At 42.9% G+C, this 17,049-nt stretch overlaps 1 protein-coding gene across 1 annotated transcript in view; it reads left to right on the top strand.

The window, feature by feature from the left end:
* Positions 1-440: 440 nt before the first annotated feature.
* Positions 441-17,049, top strand: part of HDGFL3 (HDGF like 3) — an 81,544-nt gene continuing 64,935 nt past the window's right edge. Inside the window, exon 1 of the mRNA XM_035024245.1 lies at positions 441-732. Within this exon, the coding sequence (XP_034880136.1) occupies positions 649-732 (84 nt within the window). The 5' untranslated portion in view covers positions 441-648. The remainder of the gene's footprint in view (positions 733-17,049) is intronic.

Genomic DNA, 17,049 nt, shown 5'->3' with positions numbered 1-17,049 from the left:
GGCCCAGAACAAAAGAGAGCGGGCGGCGGGCGTCCCCCGGAGTAGGCGCTCCCGCCCGCCCCGCGCGGGCTTCGGTGCTGGGGGAGGACGCGCCCACCGCCCGCCCGCCCGCCGAGCAGCCGGGCTGGCGCGCTCGGTTTCTGGGCGAAAGCCGGCCGTGCACCTAGGAATTAACCGGCCGGCGCGGGAGGGGAGGGGAGCGGGAAGCGGGCGGGGGGGATGCGGAGCGCGCGCGAGAACAACAATAAGATCGTGTTTGCGGTCGCTGCCCGAGGAGGAATTCGGAGGAGGCGCGAGGCCCGGCGCTCGCGCCGCGCCCGGGAGCCCGGGAGCCCGGGAGGGAGGCCGGCGGCGGCATGAGGCAGGCGACGCGGCGCCTGTGAGCAGCGCGCGGCGGCGGCGGGGACCTCGGCGCGGGCGAGAGCCGAGCGGCCGGGGGCCCCCCTCCCCCGCTGCCGGGCCGTGATTTGCCGGGCCCGCTGCGCCCCCCGCCCACCCCTCGCCTCAGCCGCCGCCTCGCCGCTTCCCCTCGTCGGAGCGGCCGCTCGAGGCCCGCGGGGAGCGCGGCGCAGCCCGTCGGCCCGCGGGGGGGCGGCCTCCCGGCATCTTCGCGGCGACCGAGGACGAGCGGGGGAGGAAGCGGCCGGGATGGCGCGTCCGCGGCCCCGCGAGTACAAGGCGGGCGACCTGGTCTTCGCCAAGATGAAGGGCTACCCGCACTGGCCGGCCCGGGTGAGTACGGCGGCCGCGGGCCCGCCCGCCCGCCCACCATCTTCCCCTTCGTGATGGCGCGCCCGCCCCCTTTCCCCGTCCGCCTCAGCCCGGAGCCCGGCGCCCGGCGCCGCGAGCCGGCCGCGGCCGGGGCTGGAGGCGCGGGCGGCGCTGCGCACGGAGCTCGGGCCCGGGCCGGAGGCGACGCTTCCGGGCCGCGCCCGCGCCCGCTCCCCGCTCCCCGCGAGGGCGGCCATCCTTCCGCCCCCTCTCGAGGGCGGCTCCGGCCCGGGCAGCCGCGAAGCCGCGCCGCCGGGCAGCGGGCCCGGGCGGGAGGCAGCGCTGCGGGCCGGGTCGCGGGTGGGAGGCCGGGCCCGGGCGAACGTCGGGGCGCGCAGGGGAGCGCCATGCAAATGGCTGTCGGCGAGCCGGCGGGGCCGCGCGGCGAATCCGGGGAAGGGCCGGTGGTCCCCCGAGGCCAGCAGGGGCCTCTTGGCAGCCGTTCCTCCATCCCTCGGCGCCTCCTTCGCCCTCAGACTTGTTGAGCCTCCCCTGAGCGCGGTTCCGGGAGCCCCGCCGGCCCCACCATTGTCCTGGGGTGCGCGCCTGCACCCCCCGGGGTGGCCGCGAGCTCGCAGCCCGGCGCCGAGCTGGCGGGTCCGGGAAGCTCCTCGTGCCTTTCACCTCCATGTTTGTTCTAGGTCGGATCCCAGACCTTCTCCTTGGCCTCGCGCCACGGTCCACAGTAGCTCTCTCGCCCCGTGTGGCAAGGTTGTCGCAGGGCTCTTTCTCTAGAAAGCATCTGCGTGTAATTCACAGCATTCATTTTTTTATTTCTTTTTTAATCGGGCCCTTGGAGCGAGGAGCTCAGCACTGCCGCGTGTGCTTTGCGTTTTAAAAATAAATCCCTTTTACTTTTGATTTTTATCCTGGTTGGCAGTTAGTTGTTTGAAACGAGAGAGGCAGAGAAAAGGAGGGTCAGGGCATTTGGAGGCTCTGCTGGTATCCTTGGGCAACAGAGGTGGACGTGGGAAACACTGGCATAAATAAGAGTGTGAGCTCTAAAATGTGGTATTACAGTCAAGTGGAGGTAGCGAGACCAAGGGGGGGGAGAAGAACACCCATTCACAAAAGGAAGTGACATCACGGGTGGCCAGGCTGAAATTCGTGAAGTTGAAGTAACGATGGACATGGTCACTTTTTTTGTATTTAGTTTGGCACGATTGTAAAATAGAAAGAACAGTTGGCCTGGGAATGGGGGGTGGGGGGGCCTGGTGTTTGGTTTGGGCTTTGTTATGGGCTAATCATTTCAACTGTCTGAACATCCATTTCTGCAGCTATAAAATGATCATCTCTAGGATTCCTTCCAATACTAACACCTCAGATTTCAAGCGAGGGTCAGGTTCCATTAGGCTGTGAAAATAACTTTGGAGAGTCAAAAAAAAAAAAAACAAAAAACCCCAAAACTTAAAATTTCATTAATAAGTTGCCACCTGTAGTAATTTTGAAACAAAAAAAGTGCTGCAGAAGTAGTCCTAGCTGTGTATCTAATTGCACGTGAAATTCCTAGAAGTTCTAATTCCAAAACCAAGGCAAAATGGAAAATAAAATGAGGAAACAAAATCAGGTTGTTAGATAAAATAAATGCAGGGGGAAAAAATCTGTCTCTTCCCCATTTAACATAAACTTTTCAAGGAAAGGACATGTCTCTCTCTTTTTTTTAATTAAAAAAAAGGTATTTTATACTGAGTAGCATGTTATAATTTCCAAGGAAAGGTAAGGGTTAGAAAAAGGTATTTGAGTCCCTACTCTGTTAGTACCATGCTGTATGCTTCATGTATGTTCTCATGTTATTTCCACTCCAGTTCTCTGAGGCATTATCCCCATTTTACACTTAGCTATAGCTTTGTAGATGATATTACAAAATGCTAACGGGGGGGAAAAAAATCCTACTTATTCAAATTTCAAATACTGTCACTCGATATGAAGGCCTGTCTTGTGGGGATTAGATTTTGTATGGCCCCAAGGGATCAGACCTAGGAGGAAAAACATGGGGGAGACAGATTTCGGTTCAGACTGTGGGGAGGACTTTTCTATCAAAGAAGGTCCATGCTTGAATGGAGAAGCAACTTCCCAGCTGTAGGGAAGATGTTCCGTCCTAGGCAGCCCCTTGTGAGGAATGTGGGCCAAAAGGATTCACTCATCTAGTATATTTGGTCAGGTTGGATTCCACTTTTGGCTGCGCTTCATACTCTGTGACCTTAGGCATATTCTGTAATCTTTCAAAATTTTAATTTACTAGCCTGTGAAATAGGCATAATTCTCACCTCACAGATTTAAGGGTGTGTAAAAGCACCAAGCAGCGGTGCTTGGGTGTTCCTCCCTTTTTTCCATTTTGGATTTCTAACTTTTCCCCTGTATTACTATACTGTTTTTAATTTTCAACTTTTGAGTTAGATAGGTTATTTTCCCCAACATTTTGTTGAAATGAATCATTTCAAATGTATAGAAAAGTTAAAATAATTGTACAGTGAACACCCTTATATCTACCACTCAAATTCTACAATTAACATTTACCGTACTTGCTTTATCATATTATTCATGTATCCATCGCTCTATCCATACAGCAGTCCATCTTACTTTAATGCATTTTAAAGTAAGTTGCAGGCATCAGTGTAATTTACTCCTAGACACTTCAGCATGCATTATCATTAACTAGAGGTCAATATTTTTCATAGATCCTTTTTCTTTTTTCTTTTTGTCTTTTGAGGTAAAATTTATATAAACAAGCACACTTAATGTACTATTCAGTGAGTTTGACAGATATACACTGGTATAATCCAAACCCTGCGCAAGATAGAGGGTAGTATCAGTACCCATGAAAGTTCCCTCATGGCTCTTCCCAGTTAATTCCTGTCCTCTTCCCTATTCAGATGTATTATATTAACATTTAGTAGCCAGCTAGCTGTTTCTGATGGAGTATGTTTTATATTGCATATGACTTAAAAATACAAGTTCATTTGTACCTAAGGATTAACTAGCTTGATATTAAAAATACTTATGCTAAAATAAGAGTCTCTGAACCCTGTTGATTGTGTACCCTATTGGTTAAAAAAAAAATTGAGCATGCATCCCTAATATGTATAAATTTACCTTAAATTATATATACATGTACTATTACATACATTATAAAATAAATACCCAAAGAAACTAAAGGGGATGACAGATGATATAATTTATGTTTTAAAATTCTTATTAGCAAAATATTAATAGTAGATGAAGTCTGTATGTTTAAAGATATTAACTTTTGGAATATTTTTTCCCTGTTTCTTGTGGGATATGACTAGATAGTTTTTCTGAAGAGATTTTCTATAATAGAACTGTCAGCTGGGCCATTTCCTTGTTTGCTTGTGCTTACATTATTGGTATTATCTTTGCAGGACTCCTTTTAGCCACTTGTTCATTTGGCAAGAGTTCATTTAGAAGTGAATATTTCGTAATTTTGCTCAACTAGGCACTCCCACATGGCAGTAAATCACAGTGTGCCCAAAGTGAATAAATATAACCATCTGAATAAGGACACCAGTGTCAATTTATATATTAAATATTATACGTTTTAGGTAAAAGAATAAGAAACTAAAAAAGAAATTGTACTGTTTTCTTCTTACACCCTCCCCCCAAATTGTCTTGTATATCCCCTGAGGTGTGAACACTCTGTGTATGTTAGTTACCCCTGCTCTAAAAGATGGAAATAAAACAAAAGTCTCAAAACTCTTGTGTTTCAACCAAAGAACTCTTTTTAAATTTAAAAACTTTGTATGAGATCTCTCCAGCATTGCTAATTGGAGAGTAAATTGGTATGATCACTTTGGAAAACTGGCCCAATCTATATAGTTAATTTATATTGTACCTTGTAATTTAGAATTCTGTTCTAGGCATATACCCGAGAGAAATGAGTGTTTATGTCCACCAAGACTTGTACAAGAATGCTCATACATGACAGCTTTATTCATAATAGCAGAAGATTGAAAACAACCCAAATGTCCATCAACAGGAGAATGGCTAAACCAAATTGTAGCATATTCATGCAGTGGAGTACTGCTCAGCAGTAAAAAGACACAGACTACTGATGCCCACAAAAATAGGGATGTATTTAAAAATTTGGGTTTGAGTGAAAAAAGCCAACACAGGAGTACATTCTGTATGATACCATGACCATCAAAAATCAAAAGCAGGCAAAATTGCTAAGTGGTGATCAGTTCTTGGTGGGGTGGAGGGGGGTGTTACAGACTGGGAGGAAGTCCTGAAAATGTACGTTATCATGATCTGGATGTGTACGTGTAAAACCTTATCAAACTATACATTCAAGATTTGCACACTGTACTGTTTTACCTCAATTTAAAAAATGCATACTTTGTATGAAGTGGGAGAAAAGAATCTAATACTTCAGACTTCATGGATTGAATTTGACCATTCTTAGCTTTCTGTGAGAATTTTTTTTTTCTTTAAGGCTTCAGTGCTACCAATTTGCATCTTCCTGTTCCCTTTTGACCATCTTAGAAACTTCATTTACTACTTTACAGCTTTCTCGTTACATTTCTTTTTAGTTCTGGTTTCTGGCTGTCTTTTGTTTAACTATATTAGAGTCTTTCTGTTCGTTTCATACTAAATCATTGCTCATCATATTTTTTGATCTAGCTCTTAACTTCTTACCTGATAAGAATAAAGCATCTGGGGGCACCTGGGTGGCTCTCTTGGTTTGGGCGTCTGCCTTTAGCTCAGGTCATGATCTCAGGGTCCTGGGATAGGGCCCCATGTTGGGCTTCCTGCTTGGCAGTGAGCCTGCTTCTCCCTCTCCCTCTGCCCCTCCCCACTGCTCCTGCTTTCACTCTTGCTCTCTCAAATGAATAAAATCTTAAAAAAAGAAAGCATTTGACTACCATTCTAGGACAGCTCGAAGAGCTAAACTCTTAGCTAAACTTTTACTGAGCACCTACTGTGTGTAAGGCACTGTGCTAGGTATAGTTTTTCAATTTTCTACCTACTTTAAATTTGCAGCAATTTAAAAATATTAAAATTACATAATTAAAGTGTTTCCATACCCTTTATTAATATAAACACTGATTGAGAATCCTTAGTTCTGATCGATCGTACTTTCAGTTTTTTTGCTTTTGACAGTAAATTACTAAACTGAACCTTTATTTCTGGAGACCAGGCTACATAATTTCAGGGAATCACTTGGGATTTAAATTCTTTTTAATCTCAACATAAAGTAAGATGTTTATAATTCCCATTTCTTTGGCATGAGTCCAGGGAAGCCCATCATTGGTTCATTCCTCAGGTGGAGTGGCAGGGATTCATTCAGCCTTTCCCTGGGGACTATATTCCTGTTGCCAAGGGACTGGCACACTGTCCCATTTTCTTCTGCTTAACTCTGGGAGGAGATAGGCAACTTAAACCCTCAGTATCAATATGTACATTTTTCATTGCTCCCATTTCAACCAGATGAATCTGTATTTCTGGCACATCCCCTTTGCTATGCCCTAATGACTGCTGTTTCCCCGGGATTTGGAAAATGTTAATTTTCTGAAGTCAGGTTTCTACTTTATGAGATTGTGTTTGATTCTTTTGGAAAATGATGGTTTAAAATTATGTTTGACTTTATTAAAAATGTCTATTAGCATAAGAAAAAACAAAGTAAGCTAGTAAATATGGTAAACATAATAGGGGAAGAGCCCAAATACTCCTGTTTATTGGAGAGAGTTATCTTCTGTTGCAGAAGATTGTCCAGATGTTCAATCAGAATCCAGTCTACTTGATGCAGTGGTTAGTCCACTGCAAAAAGGCTTCTTAATCACTTAGAGCCTTGCTTACTGAGAGCATGGTCTGCAGACTGTTACCTGTCAAGGACCAGATAGGTGCAGAAATTGAAAGTAAGAATTTAGAAACCTTTTCTTTTAGCAATCTGATAGAATGACTTTATGTTTGTGAATTTAGTTTTTAAAATTAATTTTATATTTTATATAACTTTAATTTTATTTTTCTAATATTTCATTTTTCATGTATTATAAAAAAGTCAGTCTGTAACAAATTAGAAATAAAAAAAAAAAGGCCTTTCACCACAGAATACTGACTATAGAGGATCCTTGAAGGTCAGTAGTATTCCTTGCATCTAAAAGAATCTGCTCATACTATAAACTTTTTTTAAAGATTTTATTTTGGGGGTGCCTGGATGGCTCAGTTGCTTAAGCATCAGACTCTTGATTTCTGCTCAAGTCATGATTTCAGGGTCATGAGATCAATCCCTACGTGGGGCTCTGTGCTGGACGTGGAGCCTGCTTAAATACTCTCTCTCTCTGTCCCTCTCCACCCAACACTCTGGCTTGCTTGCTTTTGCTTGCTCTCCTAAAAAGAAAAAAAATTTCTTTAAGTAATCTCTACACCCAACATGTGGCTCGAACTCAAAACCCCAAGATCGAGAGTCACTCTCTCCACTGACCGAGTCAGCCAGGCACCCCTGCTCATACTGTAAATATTTAAACTATCTTTAACTATTTAAAAGAGAGAATGGATTGACTTTTATGTTATAAATTTTATATCTCATCTGTGTAAAAAGTTTTTATAAATAATATTCATTGTAGAAAGATCCCTCTACCTAGTCATAAGCATGAATATGCACCTACATGTGTAAGTACATAATTTTTGTAATATATACAGTTTTGCAGCCTTTTATCCCCACTTAAACAGTGTATATATATATTTTAAAGATTTTATTTATTTATTTGAGAGAGAGAGAATGAGAGAGAGCGAGTACATGAGAGGGGGGAGGGTCAGAGGGAGAAGCAGACTCCCTGCCGAGCAGGGAGCCCGATGCGGGACTCGATCCCGGGACTCCAGGATCATGACCTGAGCCGAAGGCAGTTGCTTAACCAACTGAGCCACCCAGGCGCCCTTAAACAGTATATTTTAGATGACTTTCAATGGCAATGAATATATTCCTATAGCATTATTTGTAGTAGCCATCTGGTAATTTATGGTATAGACCTATTTTTTTTTTTTTAAGATTTTATTTATTTGACAGAGAGAGACACAGCGAGAGAGGGAACATAAGCAGTGGGGAGTGGGAGAGGGAGAAGCAGGCTTCCTATGGAGCAGGGAGCCCGATGAGGAGCTCGATCCCAGGAGACCTGAGCCGAAGGCAGACGCTTAACGACTGAGCCACCCAGGCGTCCCTGGTATAGACCTATTTGTTATAAATTATAACCAGTGCCTGTTATAGGGCATCTAGGTTATTTCCAGTTTTATACTGTAAAATAATACTCTGAGAAGCATGCTTTTAGCTAAATCATTAGTTAACTTGCTCAGGACAAGTCTCTGGGAATTATATTTCTCAGTCGAGTGGCGTGGTGTGTGCATGTTTTAAAACTTTGGATTTATATTGTTACATTGTCATCCAGAGAAGTTTTGACTGTCTTACCCAGTAGCAGAATAAGAGAATACCTGTTTTCTCACACATTGACTAAAAGTAGAGGATTCAAATTTTTTAAAATATTTGTCAGTTTAGTAAATACAAGTATTTAATTGAATTAATTTCTTGTTTACAAGTTAGGCAGAGTATATATATATCATATATGACATCAAATCATGTATCATATATGTCTTGATTACAGGTTAGGACAAATATCTGATAATGCTACTGTAAGGTATATATCCCCATAAGAAAACCAAGACTTAAGAAATTCACCTAAGATTACACACTGAGTAAGTGTGTTAATCCCAGATCATTAAGAATGCCACAGGAACAGAAGAAATGTGATAACAGAGTAGGTGATGAAGGGACTGAAGAAGCATTTGGTGGTGTTTAAGAAGACCATATAGTAGTACTCAGAAGCTGCTGGGAGGCTGGCATTCTCAAGTCAGAGAACATTTATTGTGACATTTATTATATTATTTTTCTCTAGTCTGTATCTCTTTGAAAGCCCTTTGACACAAGGCAGTAAAAACTAAGAAAGATATTAGTTATGCATACAGGGAAAGCAGAGACCCATTAAAATCAATTCTGAGTGACTAGCATGGTGTTGACTTAGTGTAGGTTCTAAAACCTTTATGTGTGAGAGAATACATATACTTTGAACACCAGGTGGGGCAGTTATGAGTTACTGGATCAGTAGAGCCTAGAAGCTAAATCACAAGAACTACTACTAGCCACTGTTTTCTTAATCCCTATAACAGCATCTTCCTGTGTTCTTTCCCTGCCACTCATATATGTAATCGCTTCTCAGCTGTGTTAGTGAGTGAATTTTTCTTTCTATTTCTTACCAAGGAATTTGCTGCAGTTAGGTAAATAGCTGTATGGTCACAGGGAACCACATAGAGATAAAAGAATGAAGTAATCTAATAATTGGTGAGTTAAGCATTTAGAAGGATATCCTCCAGATATCTGAGCAAGATTTCCTGTGATGTTGGGAAGAACAATGACACCAGGAGTTAAAAGACATGTACTTTATTCTACCACTGTCTTGGTTTGTCAGGTTTGGGCATCTTTTTTTATTATAGCCTTTTTGTAAAATAGGATGATAATTCTTATTTTCTTTCCCTTTTTTCCTTGGAATCAGATGTTGAAATGTACATGAAGTAAGTTTGCTAATTAAGGATCATAGACCATATATATAGTTTGCCTAACTTGTAACCAAAGACATTAATTCAGTTAAATATTTGTGTTTATTAATACCACAGTGTCATATAGGTCGTATACCTATATCATCCTCAGTGGGGAAAAACTGAGAGCTTTTCCCCTAAGGTCAGGAACACAACAGGGATGTCCTATCACCGCTGTTGTTCCACATAGTACTGGAAGTCTTTGCCTCAGCAATCAGACAACAAAAAGAAATAAAAGGCATCCAAATCAGCAAGGAGGAAGTCAAACTTCCACTTTTTGCAGACAACATGATACTCTAGAAAACCTGAAAGACTCCACCAAAAAATTGCTAAAACTGATACATGAATTTAACAAAGTTGCAGGATATAAAGTCAGCATACAGAAATTTGTTACATTTCTATATATCAATAATGAAGCAGCAGAAAGAGAAATCAAGGAATCAATCCCATTAACAGTTGCACAAAAACCAGAAGATACCTAGGAATAAACCTAACCAAAGAGGTAAAAGATGTGTACACTGAAAACTGTAGAACACTAATGAAAGAAATTTAAGAGGACACAAAGAAATGGAAAAACATTCCATGCTCCTGGATTAGAAGAAAATACTGTTTAAATGTCTATACTGCCTATCCAAAGCAATCTACACATTCATTGCAATCCCAATCAAGTAACACCAGCATTTTTTCACAGAACTAGAACAAACAATCCTAAAATTTGTATGGAACCAGAAAAGACCCTGAATAGCCAGAGGTATGTTGAAAAAGAAAAGCAAAGTGGGAGGCATCACAATTCCAGACTTCAAGCTATATTGCAAAGCTGTAGTCATCAAGACAGTATGTACTGGCACAAAAACAGGCACATGGATCAATGGAACAGAATAGAGAGCCTAGAAATGAACTGTCACCTCTGTGGTCAACTAATCTTTGACAAAGCAGGAAAGAATATCCACTGGAAAAAAAGACAGTCTCTTCAACAGATGATCTTGGGAAAACTGGAGAGCAATATGCAGAAGAATGAAACTGGACCACTTTCTTATGCTAGACACTGAAATAAATTGAAAATGGATGGAAGACCTAAATGTAAGATAGGAAACCATCAAAATCCCAGAGGAGAAACAGGCAGCAATGTCTTTGACCCTGGCCACAGCAGCTTCTTACTAGGAACGTCTCCAGAGGCAAGGGAAACAAAAACAAAAACTATTGGGACTTAATCAGGATAAAAAGCTTCTGCACAGCAAAGGAAACAATTGACAAAGCTAAAAGGCAACCGTCGGAATGGAAGAAGATATTTGCAACTGACATTGATTAATGGGCTAGTATCCAGAATCTATAAAGAACTCATCAAAATAACATCCAAAAAATAACTAATCCAGTTAAGAAATGGGCAGAAGACATGAACAGACATTTCTCCAAAGACGACATACAGATGCCCAACAGACACGTGAAAAGATGCTCAGCATCCCTCTGCATCAGGGAAATCCAAATCAAAATCACAATGAGATACCACCTCACACCTGTCAGAATGGCTAAAAGTAACTATTCTGGAAACAACAGATGTGGGTGAGGATGCGGAGAAAGGGGAACCCTCCTACACTGTTGGTGAGAATGCAAGCTGGTGCAGCCACTCTGGAAAACAGTATGGAGGTTCCTCAAAAAGTTAAAAAATAGAGCTACCGTACAACCCAGCAATTGCACTACTGGGTATTTATCCAAAGGATATAAAAATGCTGATTTGAAGGGGCACATGCACCCCAGTGTCTATAGCAACACTATCAACAGTAGCCAAGTTACGGAAAGAGCCCAAATGCCCATCAACTGATGAATGGATAAAGAAGGCGTGTGTACCTACATACACACACAGGAATATTACTCAGCCATCAAAAGAATGGAATCCTGGGGCCCCTGGGTGGCTCAGTTGGATGAGCATCTGACTTGGGCTTAAGTCATGATTTCAGAGTCCTGGGATTGAGCCCCATGCCCCAAGTCAGGCTCTGCGCTCAGCGGAGAGTCTGCTTTTCCCTTTCCCTTTGCCCCTCCCCCTGCTTGTGTTCTCTCTCTCTCTCAAATAAATAAAATCTTCTTAAAAAATGAAATCTTGCCATTTGCAATGATGTGGATGGAACTCCGAGTGTGTTATGTTAAGTGAGATAGTCAGAGAAGGACAAATACCATATGATTTTACTCATATGTGGAATTTAAGAAACAAAACAGATGAACATAGGGAGGGAAGGAAAAATAAGATAAAAACAGGGACGCAAACCATAAAAGACTCTTAACTGTAGAGAACTAACAGTTGGAGGAGAGGTTAGGGGGGATGGGCATTGAGGAGGGCACTTGTGATGAGCACTGGATGTTATATATAAGTGATGAATCACTATATTTTACTCCTGAAACCAATACTTGAATTTAAATTTTAAAAAATTGTTTTTACTAAATTTCTATTTGCTTTCCCTTTTTTCCTAGTAATCATGCGTTAAGATGTGCCAGTTACCTACCAGAGTAACAGTTACCTACCAGAGCACCAAACTACTTCTTATATGATGGTAGAAACCTGGTGAAGTCTCAGTAAATGCTTTTGTGGTTTGGCAGGTGTCTTTCAGTAGTTTCCTTGTGACTTTATAATAATACTGAGTTGGCTCTAGGCTCTGAGCATTGTGGGCACTTCTCATTGGTACTCCTCCCTCAGATTCCTGTGTGTGGTGGGCCATTTCTGGAGGTTCCCCATAGCTTAAGTATTTGGGGGCAAACTAAACTGGACTATGTCAGCATACAGAAAGAATCTGTGAAAAAACTACTCTTCCCACTTGATCATGGACACTTGAGCTCTGAGTGGACTCTAAATTGATTATAGTTTGCAAGGCTACCCAGAAGTGGACGTTACCTGGTTGTCAGAGTGGGGGGGGGGGGCTCCATGCTAACAACAAAGTTGCCTCCATGGGGACTGGAAAATTCTTGATAACATAGCATTAACTTCTCGGTTTGTATTGCAAAATAAATTTAAGATAAGAGCTGTTAGAAGTGCTGGGTTTTTTAGGTTCAGAAGTGATTACCAATATAAAAATAAGTGTCACAAAAGATTCAAAAATTTTTATGTAGGAAGAAATGTCAAAAAATAAACTCATGCTTTAGATCTGTTTTTCCTTTTTCTTTGTCACCAAAGTAGAACTTTTGTGCTAATGGCGTCTTTAATTTGGAGGAAATGTATATTCAGAGGGAGCGGTAGGACAGATCCTTGGTTCATTTTTTTTAGAGTTACATATGTTGACTAGATTGAAAATTAATTCCCTCCAGACCTCTGTTTGACTTTCAAAATGAGATCAACTACATTCAAATAAGGCATGACTGTTCTTATTTCCCCTCACTGAACTGCTACGTGAGGATTAAGTCAATAATTTTGAAAATATTTAGATCTTGGAAATAAGTCATTGTTGCTGATTAATTCTGATGCAGTCAGTCTGGTGGCTTTGAGACTTTTTTTTTTACTATATTAAGAAATAAAGCCCATAGTAAGAAAAGAAATAACTAATTTCACACACACACACACCAGTAATAAGTTTTCACCAAATCATACTATATGTGATGCATTCTGATATTTTTATATTTTTATTTTGTATAAAATCAGGTTGCAACCCACTAAATCAGTTTCACTACCTACAGTTTGAAAACCACTGGTCTGCTCTTGTTAGGCCAAAGGGAAATTAATCTATATGTAAGTATATATGTGTGTGTGTGTATATATATGACAGTAGTTGGATTTTTTATTTTATTTTTATTTTTATTTTTTTAAAGATTTTTTATTTATTTATTTGCGAGAGAGAGGATGAGAGAGAGCATGAGAGGGAGGAGGGTCAGAGGGAGAAGCAGACTCCCTGCCGAGCAGGGAGCCCGACGCGGGACTCGATCCTGGGACTCCAGGATCATGACCTGAGCCGAAGGCAGTCGCTTAACCAACTGAGCCACCCAGGCGCCCAGTAGTTGGATTTTTTAAAAAGATTATTTATTTACTTACTTATTTACTTACTTACTTACTTAAGAGAACGAAAGAGAGCCCGAACTAGGGGGAGGGGCACAGGGAGAGAGACAAGCAGACTCCCCAGGGAGTCTGGGAGCAGGGAGCTCAATTCCAGGACCCTGGGATCATGACCTGAACTGACAGCAGACACTTAACTGACTGACCCACCCAGGCGCCCTGACAATAGTAGGATTTTTGAGATGAGTTAGCAGTCCTGAGCTTTGTATTCTGCTGTAGCCACAGTCTTACGTGAAGATCACATGAACATAAACAATGAAAGCTATATTATTTTAGTCATTTAACCATCCAGGCCAGTATTGCCCTTGATCTCCAAAGCCTTCGTATACAGATCCAGTATTTCTACCCTCATCTTCCATCTACTCTTTGAACTGTACATGCATCTAACAACTCTCTCGCAGCTAATTAGAGTTTCATCTATATGCCTTCTTAAGGATAGTAAGCTCCATGCATTTCTTAAGTACCCAGCTACATACACTGTTGGACTACATAGTGTTCCCTGGCTAATAGTATTGAGGCTCTGGGGTTTTCTTGGGTTTGTGAGACTAGACTGGAGGTTACCAGGCTGTCTATGACTGAGGATGAGGGGCTTTTGTGAAGTTTAGAAGACTTGGACGTGGGGCGTGTGTGGTACCTTCTGAGGTGGGTGTAAAGTCATGGGACTAACGCATTTCTAATAGTTCTGTATTTCCTTTTAAAATCACTTTGTCTAATCAAAAAGAGACTTCCTTGCTATTATTAAATAGAGCAGCCTCAGTAGAGAGAACCTAGTCTTGATGATAGTAAGGCATTCTTCGATTTCTGTAAAAGATACATTTCTGAAAAGGTGTATAGTAAACAACGGTTTCAGAGCTCATATCTGGGTGGTTGACTCACACAAAATAAGTACACTTCTATTAGAAAACACCCCCACGGTACCAAATGGAAGGATCTTGGAACTAAAAGGAAACTATTCGGTTAATCTTTGTGCTATGCCAGGTATTCAGGAGCTCTGCTTGTTCTCCAGCTCAGTCCTTTGTTGCTGCTGGGGTCCGCTGGCCCTACCTTGTGCGAGGCCAGGTGGGAGGGGAGAGACAGAGCCTGTGATCCAGTTATGAAATATGATGGTTTCCACTGTTTGTTTTAATAAGCTCCTTGTCTGGGGCCAGGATTTATTTAACTACAAGGGATCAGGTAACCCAGAACAAATGTGTCCCTTGTTTTTATATTGTGCTAAGAGCAAATTACAGAAGTAGAGCGGTTCAGCGGGCGTGGGCAGTTTGAGCAGTTTGCCGAAGTGACGAGGAGAGGACAGTGATGGAGGATGCCTCCTTTGCTCTGGTGCAGTCGTTTCTCATTCAGTGTTACGTACACTCTTGAGTGAGCCCTGGACCTCTCCACTTTCTCTTGCTACGTCCACTACCTCTGGGCTTCATTCCTTCTTACCCAGATTTAACCAACGTGATCACTTGAACTGCTCCCACCCTAGTCTCCTTTTTTACTTTGATACGTTCATCCTAGAAACCCCTTCCTGGGTCATCCTTATAGTCTGCCTTGTCTGCTCCCTACTGCAACCAGCAGGATGTAATCACAAAGACATGCAGCCCGGGCCTGCCCCAGGATTACTTCCATCTAGGTCCTCAACGCCCCTTGTCCATCCTTCTTGAGTGTTCGACATACCGTTACTATTCTCTTCCAACTCAGATGTTTTCCACAAGTCATTTTACCTTCATATTCCATATGTTCATTTTGAAGGTGAAATGGAAGAGCAAGAGGTTAGTGGGCAGATGAAGCTATGTCTGCATGTTGCTTCTGTCCCTCAGCAGGCAAATGACCTTGGGTAGATTACCTAATCTCTTGGCCTCAGTGGACCCTTCTGTAAAATGGAGACATGGAGACAGTAAGGACTTGTTTTCAAGGATTTTGAACATAAACAGCCTGGAGTTTAACATGATTAAAAAATGTTTGTTTCCCTCCTGTTCACCTTTTCCCTGTCCTCCTTACTAAGACCCTCCTCTTGCCTGACTCCACCATTTTCCTTCTTGCATTCAACATTCAGTAAATATTTTTGGAATGTTTGCTATGTCCCAGGTGCTCTAATAGGTCCTGGGAGTGGAGAGAAGGGACCTCAAGAGTCTTTTCCCCTCCACTCGTTCTCTCTCTCCTGACCAGAAAGAATCCTCTCTCTTGTCTTCTAGGCACTGTTCCCTCTGCTTTCCCTGGTAGCCAAGCTTCTTAAATAACCGACCTTACTGTCTTTCTGCTGTTCTCCCAAAGGTCACCATGATCTCCTAGTCCAAAGAACACATTTCAATCCTTATTTTTGCCTCCATGGAATTTAATACCGCCTTTTAAAAAATTCTCTTCCCTTGGCTTCCTTCCTGTATTTCTTTTCTTGAAAGATTCTTCCACTTCTCTGCCTGTGCCTTTGCAGGATCTTCTTTGTCTTCAAGCCACCATTTAATATCTTCTAAACCTCTGTTTCAAGCCTAGACTTAACTATTGTGAGCTTCAAACCCATATATCCATTTACCATCTAAACAGCCCCATCTAGCCATCACTCAGGTGCCACAAATTCATTGTCAAAACGAATCTAGCTGCCCCTACCCACCTAAGTATTTCTGTTTCTGTGAAAGATTACTATTCAGCCAGTCACCCCAAAAAACAAAGACCTTAGATTATTCTAGGTGCTCTTTTTCCCTCATCACCCACATCTTCCTGGTCACCTAGTGATGTCTAGATGGGCCATGCAAACGCAGGCCTCCTGGTAGTTCAGCTAGAGAAGAGTGGTGTGAAGTCTGATTCATCACACAGCCCACGGCAAAGTAAGGATGCTAAATGCAAGAGAACCCGAGACATACTCATGTTGTAAACAGGATATCATTTCAGCAAAATAATAGGATACTAAATTAACATCATTAATCTGGATTTTATTGATGTTACTTTATTTATTTATTTTTTAATGCTTTCCGAAGTTTGAAATGCCGTGGTTTCCTTCTGGGTGGCAGGCTGAGTCCTCTGGCATTGCTCAGGTGTCCCCAATCCCTGGGGCTTTGGGGCCAGGCCTCTGGGGACAGACCCCTCAGAAGCCATGCTAGGGTTAGGGTTAAGGCATAGGGGCATGGCAGTCCTCATCTCCCGGCGCTGTGGTGAGCTTCCCAGGGTTCTGTGTTAAGGGCGTGGGTCAGGGTGAGTGATAGGCTCAGCGTTTAAGGTGAGGGGTTCGCTGAAATTGGTTGTTCGCTGGGTTGTGCTTGCAGTGTTCTCCTTCTCTGAATGCCTTCCGGAGTTCCAAATGGCATGGGTATCTTCTGGGTGAAGGGGCCATTCAGTGTGGGAGTTCGCTTGAATGGCATGCAGATTTCTCCAGCAGTGTATGGTTTCTACAGTTCAGAATGGCTCATTTTCCTTCTGGGTGGCAGCCTGCGGCCTCTTTTAGTGCTCAGGGACCCCAAACACTAGGGCTTTGGAGCCTTTTTAAGAAAGGCAGACTGCCGGGGCGCCTGGGTGGCTCAGTCGTTAAGCGTCTGCCTTCGGCTCAGGTCATGGTCCCACGGTCCTGGGATCGAGCCCCGCATCGGGCTCCCTGCTCAGCGGGAAGCCTGCTTCTCCCTCTCCCACTCCCCCTGCTTGTGTTCCCTCTCTCACTGTGTCTCTCTCTGTCAAATAAA

This window comes from Mirounga leonina, unplaced genomic scaffold (genome assembly GCF_011800145.1).
Source record: "Mirounga leonina isolate KUSES-001 unplaced genomic scaffold, KU_Mleo_1.0 Mir_178, whole genome shotgun sequence".
In the NCBI taxonomy this organism is placed as follows: domain Eukaryota; kingdom Metazoa; phylum Chordata; class Mammalia; order Carnivora; family Phocidae; genus Mirounga; species Mirounga leonina.
This window is presented reverse-complemented; position numbering and strand designations above follow the sequence as displayed.